The 13,641-nt window shown below is 31.3% G+C and overlaps 1 protein-coding gene across 3 annotated transcripts in view; it reads left to right on the top strand.

Annotated features, from left to right (window-relative positions):
- Nucleotides 1–12,590, top strand: part of nab (NGFI-A-binding protein homolog) — a 229,582-nt gene extending 216,992 nt beyond the window's left edge. For 2 of the 3 annotated variants that reach the window (XM_089094852.1, XM_089094850.1), the window contains 2 exons: nucleotides 40–234; nucleotides 12,481–12,590. In XM_089094852.1, the coding sequence (XP_088950978.1) occupies nucleotides 40–234; nucleotides 12,481–12,550 (265 nt within the window). In that variant the 3' untranslated portion in view covers nucleotides 12,551–12,590. Of the gene's footprint in view, nucleotides 1–39; nucleotides 235–8,571; nucleotides 12,452–12,480 lie in introns of those variants that run through there. The other variant, XM_089094851.1, reaches the window with a different exon arrangement.
- Nucleotides 12,591–13,641: the final 1,051 nt, after the last annotated feature.

Raw genomic sequence — 13,641 nt, 5'->3', positions numbered from 1 at the left:
TAGTTAATAAATATGAATTAGAAGCATTCTATTTGATAGATTCAAGGTCAATGGAACAGCCGAGGTTTACTATCCCGATCGTTTGCAAGTTCTTTCATCAAGGGGTGACAATATAATAGCTGTGACAAATCCCGCCCTTACTTACACCACCTCAACCATGATGACCCAATATAGTATGGAGAAACATCACCAGTGTCCCGTACCATGGACCAAACAGGAGCCATTATCTCCAAAGTAGTTTGTTATTATTTTAGTTAGATACATATCTATAATCTGATCAAATCAGAATTTGGCCAAGCTATAAGCTGTATGTAGTGCACTCAGTGTCTTAGGAAGTATACGATTAGTACTTTTTAGTACAAGTTTAACTGAGCTCTCTTATGATTTACTTGAAAGTATATAACTATGCTTTTTGTGTTTTCCTATTAAATGTATTCTCCAGGGGCGGGTCAAATATTTTTATGACTCAGCTCTTGGAAAGGAATTATACAATTAGGTACTTTTTATTACAAGTTTAACAAAGCTCTCTTATAATTTACATGACAGAATCTAACTTTGCTTTTTGTATTTGCCTATAAGCTTTTTATACCTTAGGTTGGGGAGGGGTAAATAAAAGATTTTGTCATTCAAATTTTGCAAAGGAACTGTAAAATTAGTACTTTTTAGCACAAATTTAACCGAGCTTTCTTCTAGTTGTCTTGACAGTTTATAATTGTTTTTCTTGTGTCCTCCCATCATTTACATTCTTTAGGTGTGGAGGGGGGGGGGGAATAAAAATTAAAAGTGCTTATCACTTAGGTGTTGTAAAGAGCCTAAGTGTGTGCTTTCTTTCAACTAGCATCTTCGTCCTTTCTCAGAGAATACAGTGTCAATGTCATTTATTTGTGATTTTGAAATTCATAGTTTTGATGTCACCAGCTTAGTAGATGAAATACCAATAGTTATATGACTGTCACAGAAATCCTTTAAAAAGTTATTTCCCAGAGCTTGGCTCTATTCCAAAAACAAAGATAATACTAATAGTAGTAACGCCTAGTAAGATTAAAATCAAATTACAGCCTGATTTAGTTATAACGTATCAATTAACGTCAACAAAAATCAATAAATGTCAAATGTCAATAAACGTCAACAAAAATCTTATCTTCACGCTATTTTGCTCCTTTTTGAAAATGCATAGGGGCAAGGATCTTTTTCAGTTAAAAAAAAAATTAAGATACAAAAATGTGTTTTTCAAAATATATTTTATTTTTATAGGGGGTGGGGTGTTTCTGGCTCTTTTCAACTTTTTCAGTGACAATACTAAAAATTTATTTTAAAATTTAAGGGGGACCTTAAATTTTTTAATTAGTTTTAATTAGTAAATTTTAATTAGTATATGACACAAATCTGGGTGATCTTTTTATATTGGGTGGAGTTCAAAACCTTGCTTCTGATGACTATGAAACTTAAAGGACCTACCATTCATAAAAAAAAATCTCTTTTTTCTCATAGACTGCCACTTCATTAAGCTTTTTTGATGCTTTTGAACTTGATACTTTATTGATTGATGTTTCTGATTAATTGCTCCATTGACAAATCAAAAGAGTGACAAGAAGAAGCGTATTAAACGTAATTATGATCGGTCTAAAGTGCAGAGCTGAGTAAAACGCATTTTCGGAAATACATGAATAAATACCTCTAATATACTATATTGAGTGGCACCAATTTGGGGGGGGGGGCAGTAAGGTATTTGCCCCATAGATGTTTTCTCCCTCCCTTCCTCCTCCCCCCTAGATTTTGAAAATAATGTTTTCTTTGTGTTTTCATAGAAGAATACCCCTTTTTTTTGAATTGTTAATGCAAAAAAAACGATTCCCTCACGAGATTTTGAAAATTTCATTTTAACCCCCCCCCCCCCAAAATTTTGTGTTTTTAGGCACCTCTACTTACATTTCTCATTTGCCACTTCTGAGCACGGAATTTCGATTTTTTTTTTATTATTACTCAAGGGAGTATAGGCTACATAGGCTATCATAAATACATAGTAAGCCTATGTTGATCGAAGATTTAATGAATTTACAAGAAATAAAACACTCATCAATTTAAACAAAATTGTCCGACTATTCTCTTAGCAAATATACTGTTATAATTAAAAAAAATGCATTAAATGTGTAATTTCTCCTGAAAAAAAAAACAACACAGAGTGTTTTCAGATGCTATCTTCCCTGCCCAATGTTCTAAGGTAACGCAGAAATTACTGGTGCCAGAAAATAGGGTTCCGAATTTAAATAGAGATAGTTTTACTTTCAACCTATTAATATAAAATAAATATGGGTACTTGTACGATAAACACCCTACCGCTCAAGTTGTTCATTCATTGACGCATTATTGAACCGTTTATTTTTCGTTAGTTTTTGTCAGCTTAGCGTGAGACAAGACAAAGAGAAGTGACAGAATAGATGGAAAATATATAGTTTGGGCTAAATATCTGCACATTAGGGGGGGGGGTAAAGTATTGGACAGTTTGAAATTAGAAAACAATTCTTACTACATAATATGCAGAATAATTGTACTTAACACATTAGGCATGAAGACCCGCTATACTTTACCCCCACCCCACCCCCTAATGTGTAAATATATAGCCCAAACTTGTTTCTTGAGTATTATGTTTTTATTTTTCTATTGTATATGTCATTAGGATTGAGCTTCAGAGAAACATATTAGAAGAATGTTAGGTAGGGGGTATATCATACAAGTACCTAAATGTGTACTATTCTTGAGTGCTCGCACTAGTGGTTTTGCAAATTCACAACTTCCAAATAAAACAGTGTTGTCATAGATGTCGCAGTGAATGGCTTTCCAGCACCCACACAAACTGCTAAAAACTGGGCGTATCACTAAGAAATGCTTAAATAAGATAAGCCTTCTTATGATATTGTCCATACAAAGAAGCTAGCACCGATGAAACAGTAATTAGCCAGTAACACATACATTATTTTAAATTGAAAACAAACTGAACAGCTTCAGTTGATGGCTTTTAGGTAGTCTATATAGTTGGTTAGTGTAGAAACATACAAGATGTAGATTTAGTTTATAGCTTACTTTAATTGTACATAGACATTTGATATGTTTTCCTGTAGATATTTGATATGTTTTCCTATAGCTCTCTCTTAATGTGAAAAAATAATATGCTATAATGTAGCTTACAAGAATCTTGAGGCCTGTTTTGTTTTGACATTTTCACAATAGGCATGTTCGTCCTCACTTAGTTAGTACTGATGTTCCAGAAAGATCAGTAGGCCTCTTTTGCAGTCCAGGCTTATACTGCAAGCCGGGATCATAACAGCGTTTTACTTACCGGAAGTTTCTATTCTTCCTGGACCGGCTTTAGGAAACCTACTTTGATGTTTGACAGATATCAATTTATAACACATTTAACATTTTCTTCATCATATAATCAGCTCCATTAATCCTGACTTGCTGTTATAAATCAGGTAATAAATAATCTAAAATATTTACTTAGTGAATTACTAGGATAAATTTCAATACGTTTAAATGTATTTAATGAAATGCTAAATTTTATACCGAATAAAATGCAAATTTCCCTAAACTCGAGTGCATAAATTAAGCATGAAAAATAAATTAAACATAAATTAAACATTAAACAAAAATTAAACATGAAATATATCACTAAAGGATATACAAAAGTCAAATAACAAAATCAATTACATAGTGAAATGCTAAAATGCATTTTTGAGACAATTTCGATATCCAAATACAGAAAAAGATCATTTAATGAAATACTACCTGTATTTCAAATGTATTCACTTAATAAATAAATTTAAAAGTAAAATGATAATATCAAATATTATACGAAATTCCTAATAAAAACATAATGCCTAAACAATAATAATTATTTTAAAACCTTATTTGACAAACTACTACACAGCATTTCAGAAGACTCTGAATATATTCCATGCTAAGTTGAATTCATTAATAAACGATACATAAAATGATTTACTATCAAAGACAGTAGAAATAAATACAAGTATGTATTTAAACCTACACGAAATCTATTTCCTAGAATAATGTACATACTAGTAACCGAAATGCCAAATAAAATACTAAAAGGTTTTTCAATACAGGGATGCAGCTTTCAAGCCCTTTTCTCCTGAAATTCAAAATTTTACCAATTATTCCAACCCTCAATAACTTTTTATTTTTACTCCCTCCACCCCCCCCCCCCCCAAAAAAATAAAATAAACAACGTCTGCATAGATATTTATTTCTATACATTCTGAATGTATTTTATGAAATAATAAATATATTACTAAATGGAATGCTAAAGTTAAATATGCAAAGCAGAATACTAAAATTTATTTAGACACATACTCCATCCTCAAAAATCCATGAAAAAAATGTTTTGTAATTTAACAAATAATTTAAAGCATATTTCAATTATAAATTATATATTTCAATTATATTAAATGAGAATAACAAACAAAAATAATGTTTTTTCTGCTATATTTTTCAGAATATTATATATGTATATATATATATATATATATATATATATATATATATATATATATATATATATATATATATATATATATATATATATATATATATATATAATCATAAGGTATGTCTCTTTTCCACGTTTCTTTTTTTGTTCTTATAGGCCTAAGCGGTTGGCCATTCAAGCCACTCTCTTAAGGATTGATCCTGATTATGGATGTTTTAAAGTCAGAAATGAGCCTTGAAATTATGCCAAAATCAAACAGGCTTCTATAAGCGAGGTCCGGTTTAAGTTGTTACTCAATCCATTTTTGCTAAGTGCCACCTCTATCTTGTTTCAGTAGATACTGCTGGTACAAAGTTTCAGCTTTCCATAGGTTTATTATAATTAGATTTTAGATTTGATGAAATTTGGGAAGGGAATTATTTTTAGAAGCTTAGTTTTATCTGTTATTAGATCTATCCTGCTAGCAGCTCTTAACCTTTTTACAAAATGGTTCAAGAATATTTTGCAGAATACATGCTGCAATTTTTTAAAAATTTTGAATATCAAAGAAGGATTTAATTAATTGAAAAATAATTTTATTCAAAATTTGAAAAAAATTATTGTGATTATATCATCATTGCAAAATACTTTAAGCATTTTTAATATGGCTTTACAAATATTTGAAAAATATGTACTCTTACAGTTTTGAAAAGTAAGAAAACTATTGAAAATGATAAAAACTTTCATTCTAAAAACTATTACTCTAGTATTGTGCATTAAATGTACATTATCGAAAATTTATCGCCAGATAACTCTTTCAATTTAGAATCAGCCTTAAGGGTTTCGTGCCCCCCCCCCCAATTTAGATTTCGCAAAATAGTGGACCTCAATGAGTTTTGAACTCAGTATTTATATAGAGTTGGTTGATATTTTAGTAAATGTGACTTTTTTATTGGTTTTATTCCTGTTTTATTCAAAAAGCCAAGGCTAAATACACGAGAAAAGTAAATTCGAATGCATATCCTTTAAAAAGATATTTTCAGGATATTCACCTTCTTGATCGTGATAGTGAGTCACAAATTTATAAGGAAGGGTCTGTAATAATTACAAAATCATAAAAATCACGAATATATTGTGAAAATAACGAATTTCAACATTTATGCCTAACAGATGTAGATATTACGGGAGGAAAGGAATACAAATATTCACAAAATACTGTTGATTCTTAATCTAAATAACAAGAAATAAAACAACGAGGAATTATTTTAAGAGAGTGAAATTTTACTAAATGAATATTTCGGCTTAATATGTAAAAGCCGTCATCAGCAAAACAAATAGATGAATATAAAATTAGACTTACAATAAAACACGTGACAACTAAAAACAAACTTAAAACAGTCCTAACATCATTACTTGTAGGAATGTCAGCCAGGAGTAAACTGGTTTAAACTCCCCACCATTTATAAGGTTAAGAGTTGCGTAGCAGAATCCCACCTTGATATATTAGGTGACGACCAAGTCGTTCGCCACTCCACTCCGTCTCCAGACGAAAAACGCAATAGACTTCGTCAGCTACTTCAGACATGTAGCTGAGCCGGACATAGTTATAACTGTGATTTTCTGCCATAATTCTATACCTTTACTAATTTGTACAGTGCTGCGATGGGACCGATTTTCTTGATATTAAGGAAAAAAAGTTTAGACAGATGGCCTTAGCCAGATTGTTTTAGAAAATTTTAAGAATTTTATCTTGGGCATCATTTTCACAAATATTGGAGTTGAACTCATGTTCACCTCCTAACGCCGATTCTGATTTAGCGTTAATTATTAAAATTGAAAATCCGGTGTGCACGTAATAGGCCTAGGTTGGCTTCAGAAAATCCTGTAAGGCTGCAAAAACATGCGGTAGGCCTACAGGGAATAGAATTCTGCTTTTCTTGCACCCTCATCTGCACTTTAAAGTAACTGAAAATACGAGTGTGCTGTAGTTTTAGGTCAAACAAGGTCACCAAATGTTAGATGGCGTTGGTGGTTTTCTTGTTCAAACTGATGCCAGTTTCCACTCTTTTATTTTTTTTTCCGTACTCTTTGGTCTTAGCTTCATATACAATTGGGCTGTTCAGAAATCAAATTGATTAATTCTATTTAATTCCATGTTTCTAAAAATAAATTGGGCAATGAATATTAAATAGATTTATTAGGTGCCATACAGAACACTTCGGTAAAATCGGCTTTCACCGGTAAAAGCAACTATTTCGGTAAAAGCAGCTTTTAGAAACACTTCAGTAAAATCATGAAGTATCTTTTTCTGTGACATGAAAAAGGTACCAAGTAGCAAGGCATCAACATGTATGTTAACAGTAATTCACAAGGTTTTTCACAAGCTAAGTTTCAGATTCTCTGTATTGAAGCCTAATCTTGCATTACTACTGCATTGTATATCTCTGAAGCCTAAAATTTGACATCCACAGAGGGTAAAATTGGAGGAAAAATAAATACTATGAAGGTGCTTAATGCTTTAAAATAACTCTTCCTAGATAATGTTTAATTGTGTATTTAAACAGATAATTATGCTTTTCATGGAACCCTAGTTGTTGAAAGTCCCCCTTCTTCTTCATTTTCTTCTAATTACGCAACCCTAGAAATTCACATAAAAATTGCTAGGCATTAAAATGTACGTTAACATATTTTGCTTATTCTATGACGTAGAGACATACGACACAAAATCTAGAACTTTTTTTTTCCTGTTAGACAACTGGTATATTATATAAGAAAGAAACAATAAACCTTGTCAGGTTTTTCTTTTGTTTGTCTAATATATAAACTAGTAAATAAATTAACTAATAAATTGGGAACTGAATAACTCAAAAGTTGCTTTTTAGCAATAAAATTTCCTTTAGAACATGTACAAACAAACCAACATACCCAAAGATATAAGCAAACAACACTGTATTTTTTTAACATAGTTAGTGGAAAACCAACAACGAAACAAGTAATATTCTTTTGAAATTGCTTCCGTTGCTTATCGTTTCCACTTAGATCGATTTGGTTTCTGAATGGGTATAGCAGTACAAAGAGGTGTTTAAACTTTTTATCCTGAAATTGACGAAATGGTTTGATCGCAGGGTAGTTGAGCAGGGCTTTAAAAATTGAAATTTGACACTTAAGGCTTATGTTCCCCGCAAGACCGTATCCAAGAGGGGATTCGTTTGTATATAATAAAATTTGTTTTTTAAAGTTCTTTTGTGATCACCCCCCCCCCCGAAAAATTCCTGGATACGGCCCTGGTATGCCATGCACGTTTTGGTATGTGATCTTCTGCTGCCCTATGGTTTTAAAATACCGAAAATATTGTTTTTTATTATTTTAAATTAATTATTTTAAAATAATTTTAAAGAAGACAAAAAGTTTGCTCTCATTTCGTAGCTGAGATTCATTTCCCTCCTTTTACCAAAGTAGATTTTTGATATTTGGTGCACAGGATTTTTTAGATTCTAAATACGATGAGAACTGTTCACTGAAAAAAGGATATATTTTCTATTTTTAAGCATATTTATACCCTTCTTTAAGTAAAAGTGCCATTATAATTATAATGTTAATGGCATTATAATTATAATACCATTATAATAGTTATAATTATGACCCGGTGAATGGATAGATCTATATTTTAATGAATCCAGTTAATGAATGAATCCAGTAATATGAGAATTTTGTCCTGTTGGTGCAAGCTACAGATACAAGATTGTCATAAAATTGTTTGTTTCAGAGGGAACATATATCTCAAGGTGTATCTAAATTATCCTGCAGACTGCCTTCTGGAATGAGAGCCTCCTAATAAACAAAACACCTGAAATTAACCAAAATAACTTCGCTGATTTAATTTTTGCTCTATTCCCCTGTAAAGTTGAACTAATTTAGTTTTAACTCATTTGCTATGTTAATGGAAGAAGAAGTTTATATTTGCACAATAGAGGCCGTATTTAATGCATAAATAATCTTAGGATTCACTGCAGATACAGCTTTTTTAATTGGCTTATTAAATTTCTCGTGATAAGAAAACTATCCAAATGATATTTAATTTCCAGATTTATTACAACCTTCTTTAGAGGGCAGTACATTTAAGCAGTTCCCACTGGAAATAAAGTTCCCACTGGAAATAACGTTCCCACTGGAAATAACGTTTGTAAAAGCCCTGCGAAACAGCACCTAGACTTAGGTTAGTTTCAAAACAGACATGATTTTTATTGTTTATGATCTGTTAATTTAGCAACTTTAAGTTAAGAAAAGACACACAGGTGTCATATTTACATTCATTGACTTCAGTTTCATGAAGTTTCAGATAGGGCTATAGCTGCTATAAAGGCTAATTTTTTCTATATTTCTATATTATTTCATCTGACATAGAATTTTTCTAGGCAGATTTAATCAATCCTTGAATTGACTTATTCTCCTCCAAACTCGTTAGGTACACTAATGTTTTTTTTTTTTAGATTACATAGTCCTTATTCTTTTTTTGCATTTTACTTGAGGAAACTTTGAAAAAATTTTGAAATTCCAAATATTATTTTGTAGAAGTCAAGTATAAGGTCAAGTCAAGTACTTGAGACTTTGAAAAAAAAATCATGTCTGTTATTTGTGTATATATAATTTTCTAATTTTATGTCTACATAGAGCTTGTTTAAACACATTATTTTTTAACTCTTTATGTATATTTTGTATCGTTGAGGTTTTGAGTGCTTGAGGTTAGGATTAAATAAGTTATTTCTAGAAAAGCTACTTCTCCAGCCTTATGTTGCCAATTTTTTTATTTTAGCTCCTAATCGTTTTCAGCTAGTGAAACTCACAAGTTTTTTATACAACTTCACAACTATAAAAAAAAATGTGTAGTATGCGCAAATTCCGTAGATTATTCGGCTTTAATGTGTGAGTTGTTTATACAACATCACAAACAGTAAAAAAGGCTGTATTTGCAGCATTTGTAAAATCTGCAAGTTTCCTAGAATCTTCAAGAATTAATCAAACTTTTAAAATACAGCTAATAAGCTTACTAATAAGCTAGCTTTCATATCTAAAAGTCTTCTAATAGGTATTTCCAGTTCATAGGAACTAGTAAATTTTCCAACAAGCTTAAATTTGAAAAAAAATAAAAGTTGGATTTCAACTACAGTTCCAGACTCATTATGAAGTATTTTAACTTCAATCAATCAATCAATCAATCATTTTATTCGGTAGATTCTTTTATTTTGAATTGTTGATTTTCGTTGCTGTGCTGCAATTAAACTGGAAGCGAGTCTGAATATAATGTTTTATTAAATGAAGAAATAAGAACTTTGTTGCTGCTGTATTTCGTTGAAAAGGGGGGATAAATAGCACTGTTACAGTTTTTATTCACCCTATATTCAACCATTTGGTTTCACTATGTTCGACCAGTAGTTTAAACTATTTTAAATTACTTTTTATTTATTAAAAAATAATTAGGGTCTGAATGGCGTCCAGAACAATGGCTACCTTGAATAGAATATACCTATGTTGTCTTTTTGGCAAAAGGTGTTTCTTTTTATGTTTAGCCCAACATAAGGCCAAAGTAATTCGTAAACTTAAGTAACTATTAACTTTATTAATTAATTCAGCTTAATCAATTAAGGCCAAGGTAAACTTAATTCGTAGTTTAACTTATGTGCTTATATTATTATCACGATTCAAATAGGTAACGCTAGAATGTGTTAACTTTCTTTGCAGAGGCAATTTTGAGTTCAATGAGAGTGGTCTCATGCCTTTTTTGTAGATTCTTAAAATTTGGATTAACTCACAAACTGTAAATTACACTTTACATTTCTTGCAGATTTCTAAAGCTCTTTCATATGGCTTTTATCCTACCCACGGGATAGATATTAAACAGTAGTGAAAATTTGGTTCACAAATTGGACACATCACAGCGCGTTGAAAGGGAAGTTACCAGTACATCAGAGCATTAGCTTTAATAAATTCAAAGCGATAGGTCTCCCATAATCCCATCGTAATGCACTAAAAGTTTGTCATTGCGCGTGCGCGAAGGTGAAGTCATGAAGAAAGGTGTGCGACTGATGTGTTCCAAAAATCCAAAAACGGAGAGTATAGGAATTTTCGCTACTGTCTAATATTTATACTGTGATCCTACCCCTCTGAGTAGACCCTAAGTTTACATTATTTTGTAAGTTTATTTTACAACCTGCCCTAGGAATGATGTATGGACAGATGGATAATAGATAGACTTATCTACCAACAAGTGACTAAACTTGCAGTACTTTTAGATAAGGTATTTTATAGCTCCTTTGATAAATTGACAATTTTTTTCGTCAAATCGCTGTTTCTCGATTTATTCCAGTTATGAATATATATCTGCAAAATCAATATATTTCAAAATTCGAACATTTAGAAAATATCTTATTATTTTGAATTGATATATTTTTAATATAAAGTTTCGATTGTACTTTATGATTATTTTATGTGACACTGAATTTCACATTGAGATATGTACTGCTCCTATTTATCCTTCGCTTCCCCCCCCCCACATTATGTTTTGGTTAATTAATGTCATACTTTAATAAAGAACTTGGGCCTAAGAAAATGGTACTTTTTGAAAAATGGAGAATCTGTCCAGTGTCTCATAATTAATGTCTTAATTGTATTCGCAAGCCAATCGTGAATTAGTTTCTTAAGCTAGAATTATTCTACAAGTTCTATATTGTTGTGTATCCACCCTCTAATATTTTTATAAAGTTTGACCCTCCTCTCTGGATTCAAATACAGAAAATACTGCTTTAACATTTGCTATTTTGTTTTGAAGCAAGGACAAAAAAAAACTTTATTTTCCTTTTTTTAAACTGTCTACTTGCTTTCCTTCTCTTATACTATTATTAGCTCCAAGCAAATATTTTTTTTCAATGCATTTCTTGTATTAGTCCCTTTTTTTATTGACACCTTTTCTAGTTATATTATTTCGTTTCAATGAAGTCATTCCATCAGGTCATAGAAATTATTTTTATTTCAATAATGTGAATACATTAATAACAATAATAATATCTCTTTTCTAACAGAAACACACAAAAAATTCGTAAAATCACGAGTCATGTTTTTAGACTATTCATTTTTTTGCCAATCTCTAGAAAACTTGATTAGTTGTTTAAATTATTCGGTAGACCGTGCTGCGCATAATCTGCTGCAAAGACATCCAAACGTCTAAGACATTAAAACGTCTAAAAATATCGGTATATAATCACTTAATTAGTTTTTTCAACTAATTTCTTGAATTTTAATATCTTTAATTAATTAATTATAATGTTTCTTTCTATTAAATTTATCTAATACCCTTTAATATTAATTATTTAGTCTCTCTAATGTTCGATCAGTTTTTTAGGAAAATTTGAAATTTAATTTCTTTTGAATTTATATCTTTAATATTCAATGAAACTCGTACATCAAGCCAGAGAAAAGGATTTTTTGCATATTCAAAGGTTTCTTTTCGCTTTGTCTTTCTAACATTTATTTTATTGTCCGAAATATGGTGGCGTTATATAAAAAAGGCTCAGTAAAAGTAATTGTGTCCGTAATCCGAAGCGGTCACGCCTTTAAAGCGATGATTAACTCTGAATTTTAGTTGTCCATAGAAAATAATTGTTTGCTTTCTTGGCATGTTTTTAACATGCATATTGTTTAACTATGGAAGTAGTTTTTGAAGGATAATTTTAGTTGTTTATTCTATTTGGTTGTTTTTTTAATTGTTTTTAAGATTATGATGTCATTTTTGTCTTTTTTTTGTGGTTAGGTGCCATAGATGCCATGGCGATAACTTTTGGGCATGAAGCTCAAAGCTTAGGATACCCTGATGCAAGCGGGATGTATCCCACTTGATATCCCACTGTATTATTATTTTTGTATGTTTTGCTTTTGAAACCCTGTATTTAAAATTAAATTGTATATAAGTTTTTTGGCCTCATATTTTATTTACATTTTAGGCTTGCCAAGTTGATCCTTACACTACCATTTTTATTCTCTTTGGTGAAAAACCTACAACCAAATAGATAAACTGGAATTACTTTTTCACAGTTTTTGGGTAAAAATGTACTTTGGTGTATGTGACTACAGTATAAGCATAAATGGATAGTAGCGAAAAGTCCTATACTAATAATCCATTAAAGATTTGTGACACATACCAGTCTAGACTTCTCTTCATGACTCTGCCTCTTCGCGCATGCGTAATGACAAATGTTTAGCGTATTACATATGCTGTGATCTAACTGAAGGCTAAGAAGCAACTGAAACTATTGCTGTGACGTAGTGGGAACTCCCCAGTGAGCTAGCTATGATCTGTGCCATTTTTGAATAAATTTTCCGCTACTGTTCATATATACTTATACTGTGGCATGTGACTGACTGTGGCATGTATACTGTGGCACTGTGGAGTGCAGCACACACCAAACTAGCACGTCCATATATTTGTGTATGCAAAAGAACATCTATAAAATCGTTAAAATTACCCAAGGATGCATTTTAAAACAAAAAAGCAGAGCAGATACAATTTCAAAGCAGAGCCGCAATAGGAAAGGCCTCCTGAGGTGCAGATGCAGCATGCATTTTGTGAAGACGCAGCCTGAAGAAGAGTTCTCATATCTACTCGTTCATGAGTGTTGCCCATTGCTAGAGACTAAAAAAAATTTTTTTTGGATGAAAGTACAGAGCAAAGTTGAAACTTAAACACTGTTTCAAATAAACTGGCTCGTGACGTTTTCCTATAATTTTAGAGTTCCAAAAATTAGTGTTTTCCTGAAGAGACAAAACTGATTAAATAAACGAGCATTGGGAGCGTCTAGGGTTAGAAGGTCTATTTTCGCTTCCTGAGGCATAGCCTGACTAGTTTTCATAAGCCAGTCGAATTAATCTTTTAGAATAAGATGGAAAGGGAAATCGACTTTTTAACATTAGCATAATTTCATCAAAATCCTGGAGGTGGGGCAAAGCTGGAGCCAATTTTCCAAAATCGACTGAAAATGACAGTGAAAACTGGAAAATGAGTCAGATAATTTCGGAGACCACACTGCCTTTCCATGACGATAAATAAAAGTTCAAATAGGGATAAAATCCTTTTAATAGACAGTGTTTTTTGTAACAGTGATAGA

Source organism: Artemia sp. Qi Xiang Cuo, chromosome 9, assembly GCF_049724085.1.
Source record: "Artemia sp. Qi Xiang Cuo chromosome 9, ASM4972408v1, whole genome shotgun sequence".
Classification (NCBI taxonomy): Eukaryota; Metazoa; Arthropoda; class Branchiopoda; order Anostraca; family Artemiidae; genus Artemia; species Artemia sp. Qi Xiang Cuo.
Note: the sequence above shows the minus strand (reverse complement) of the source record. Positions and strands in the feature narration are given on the sequence as shown.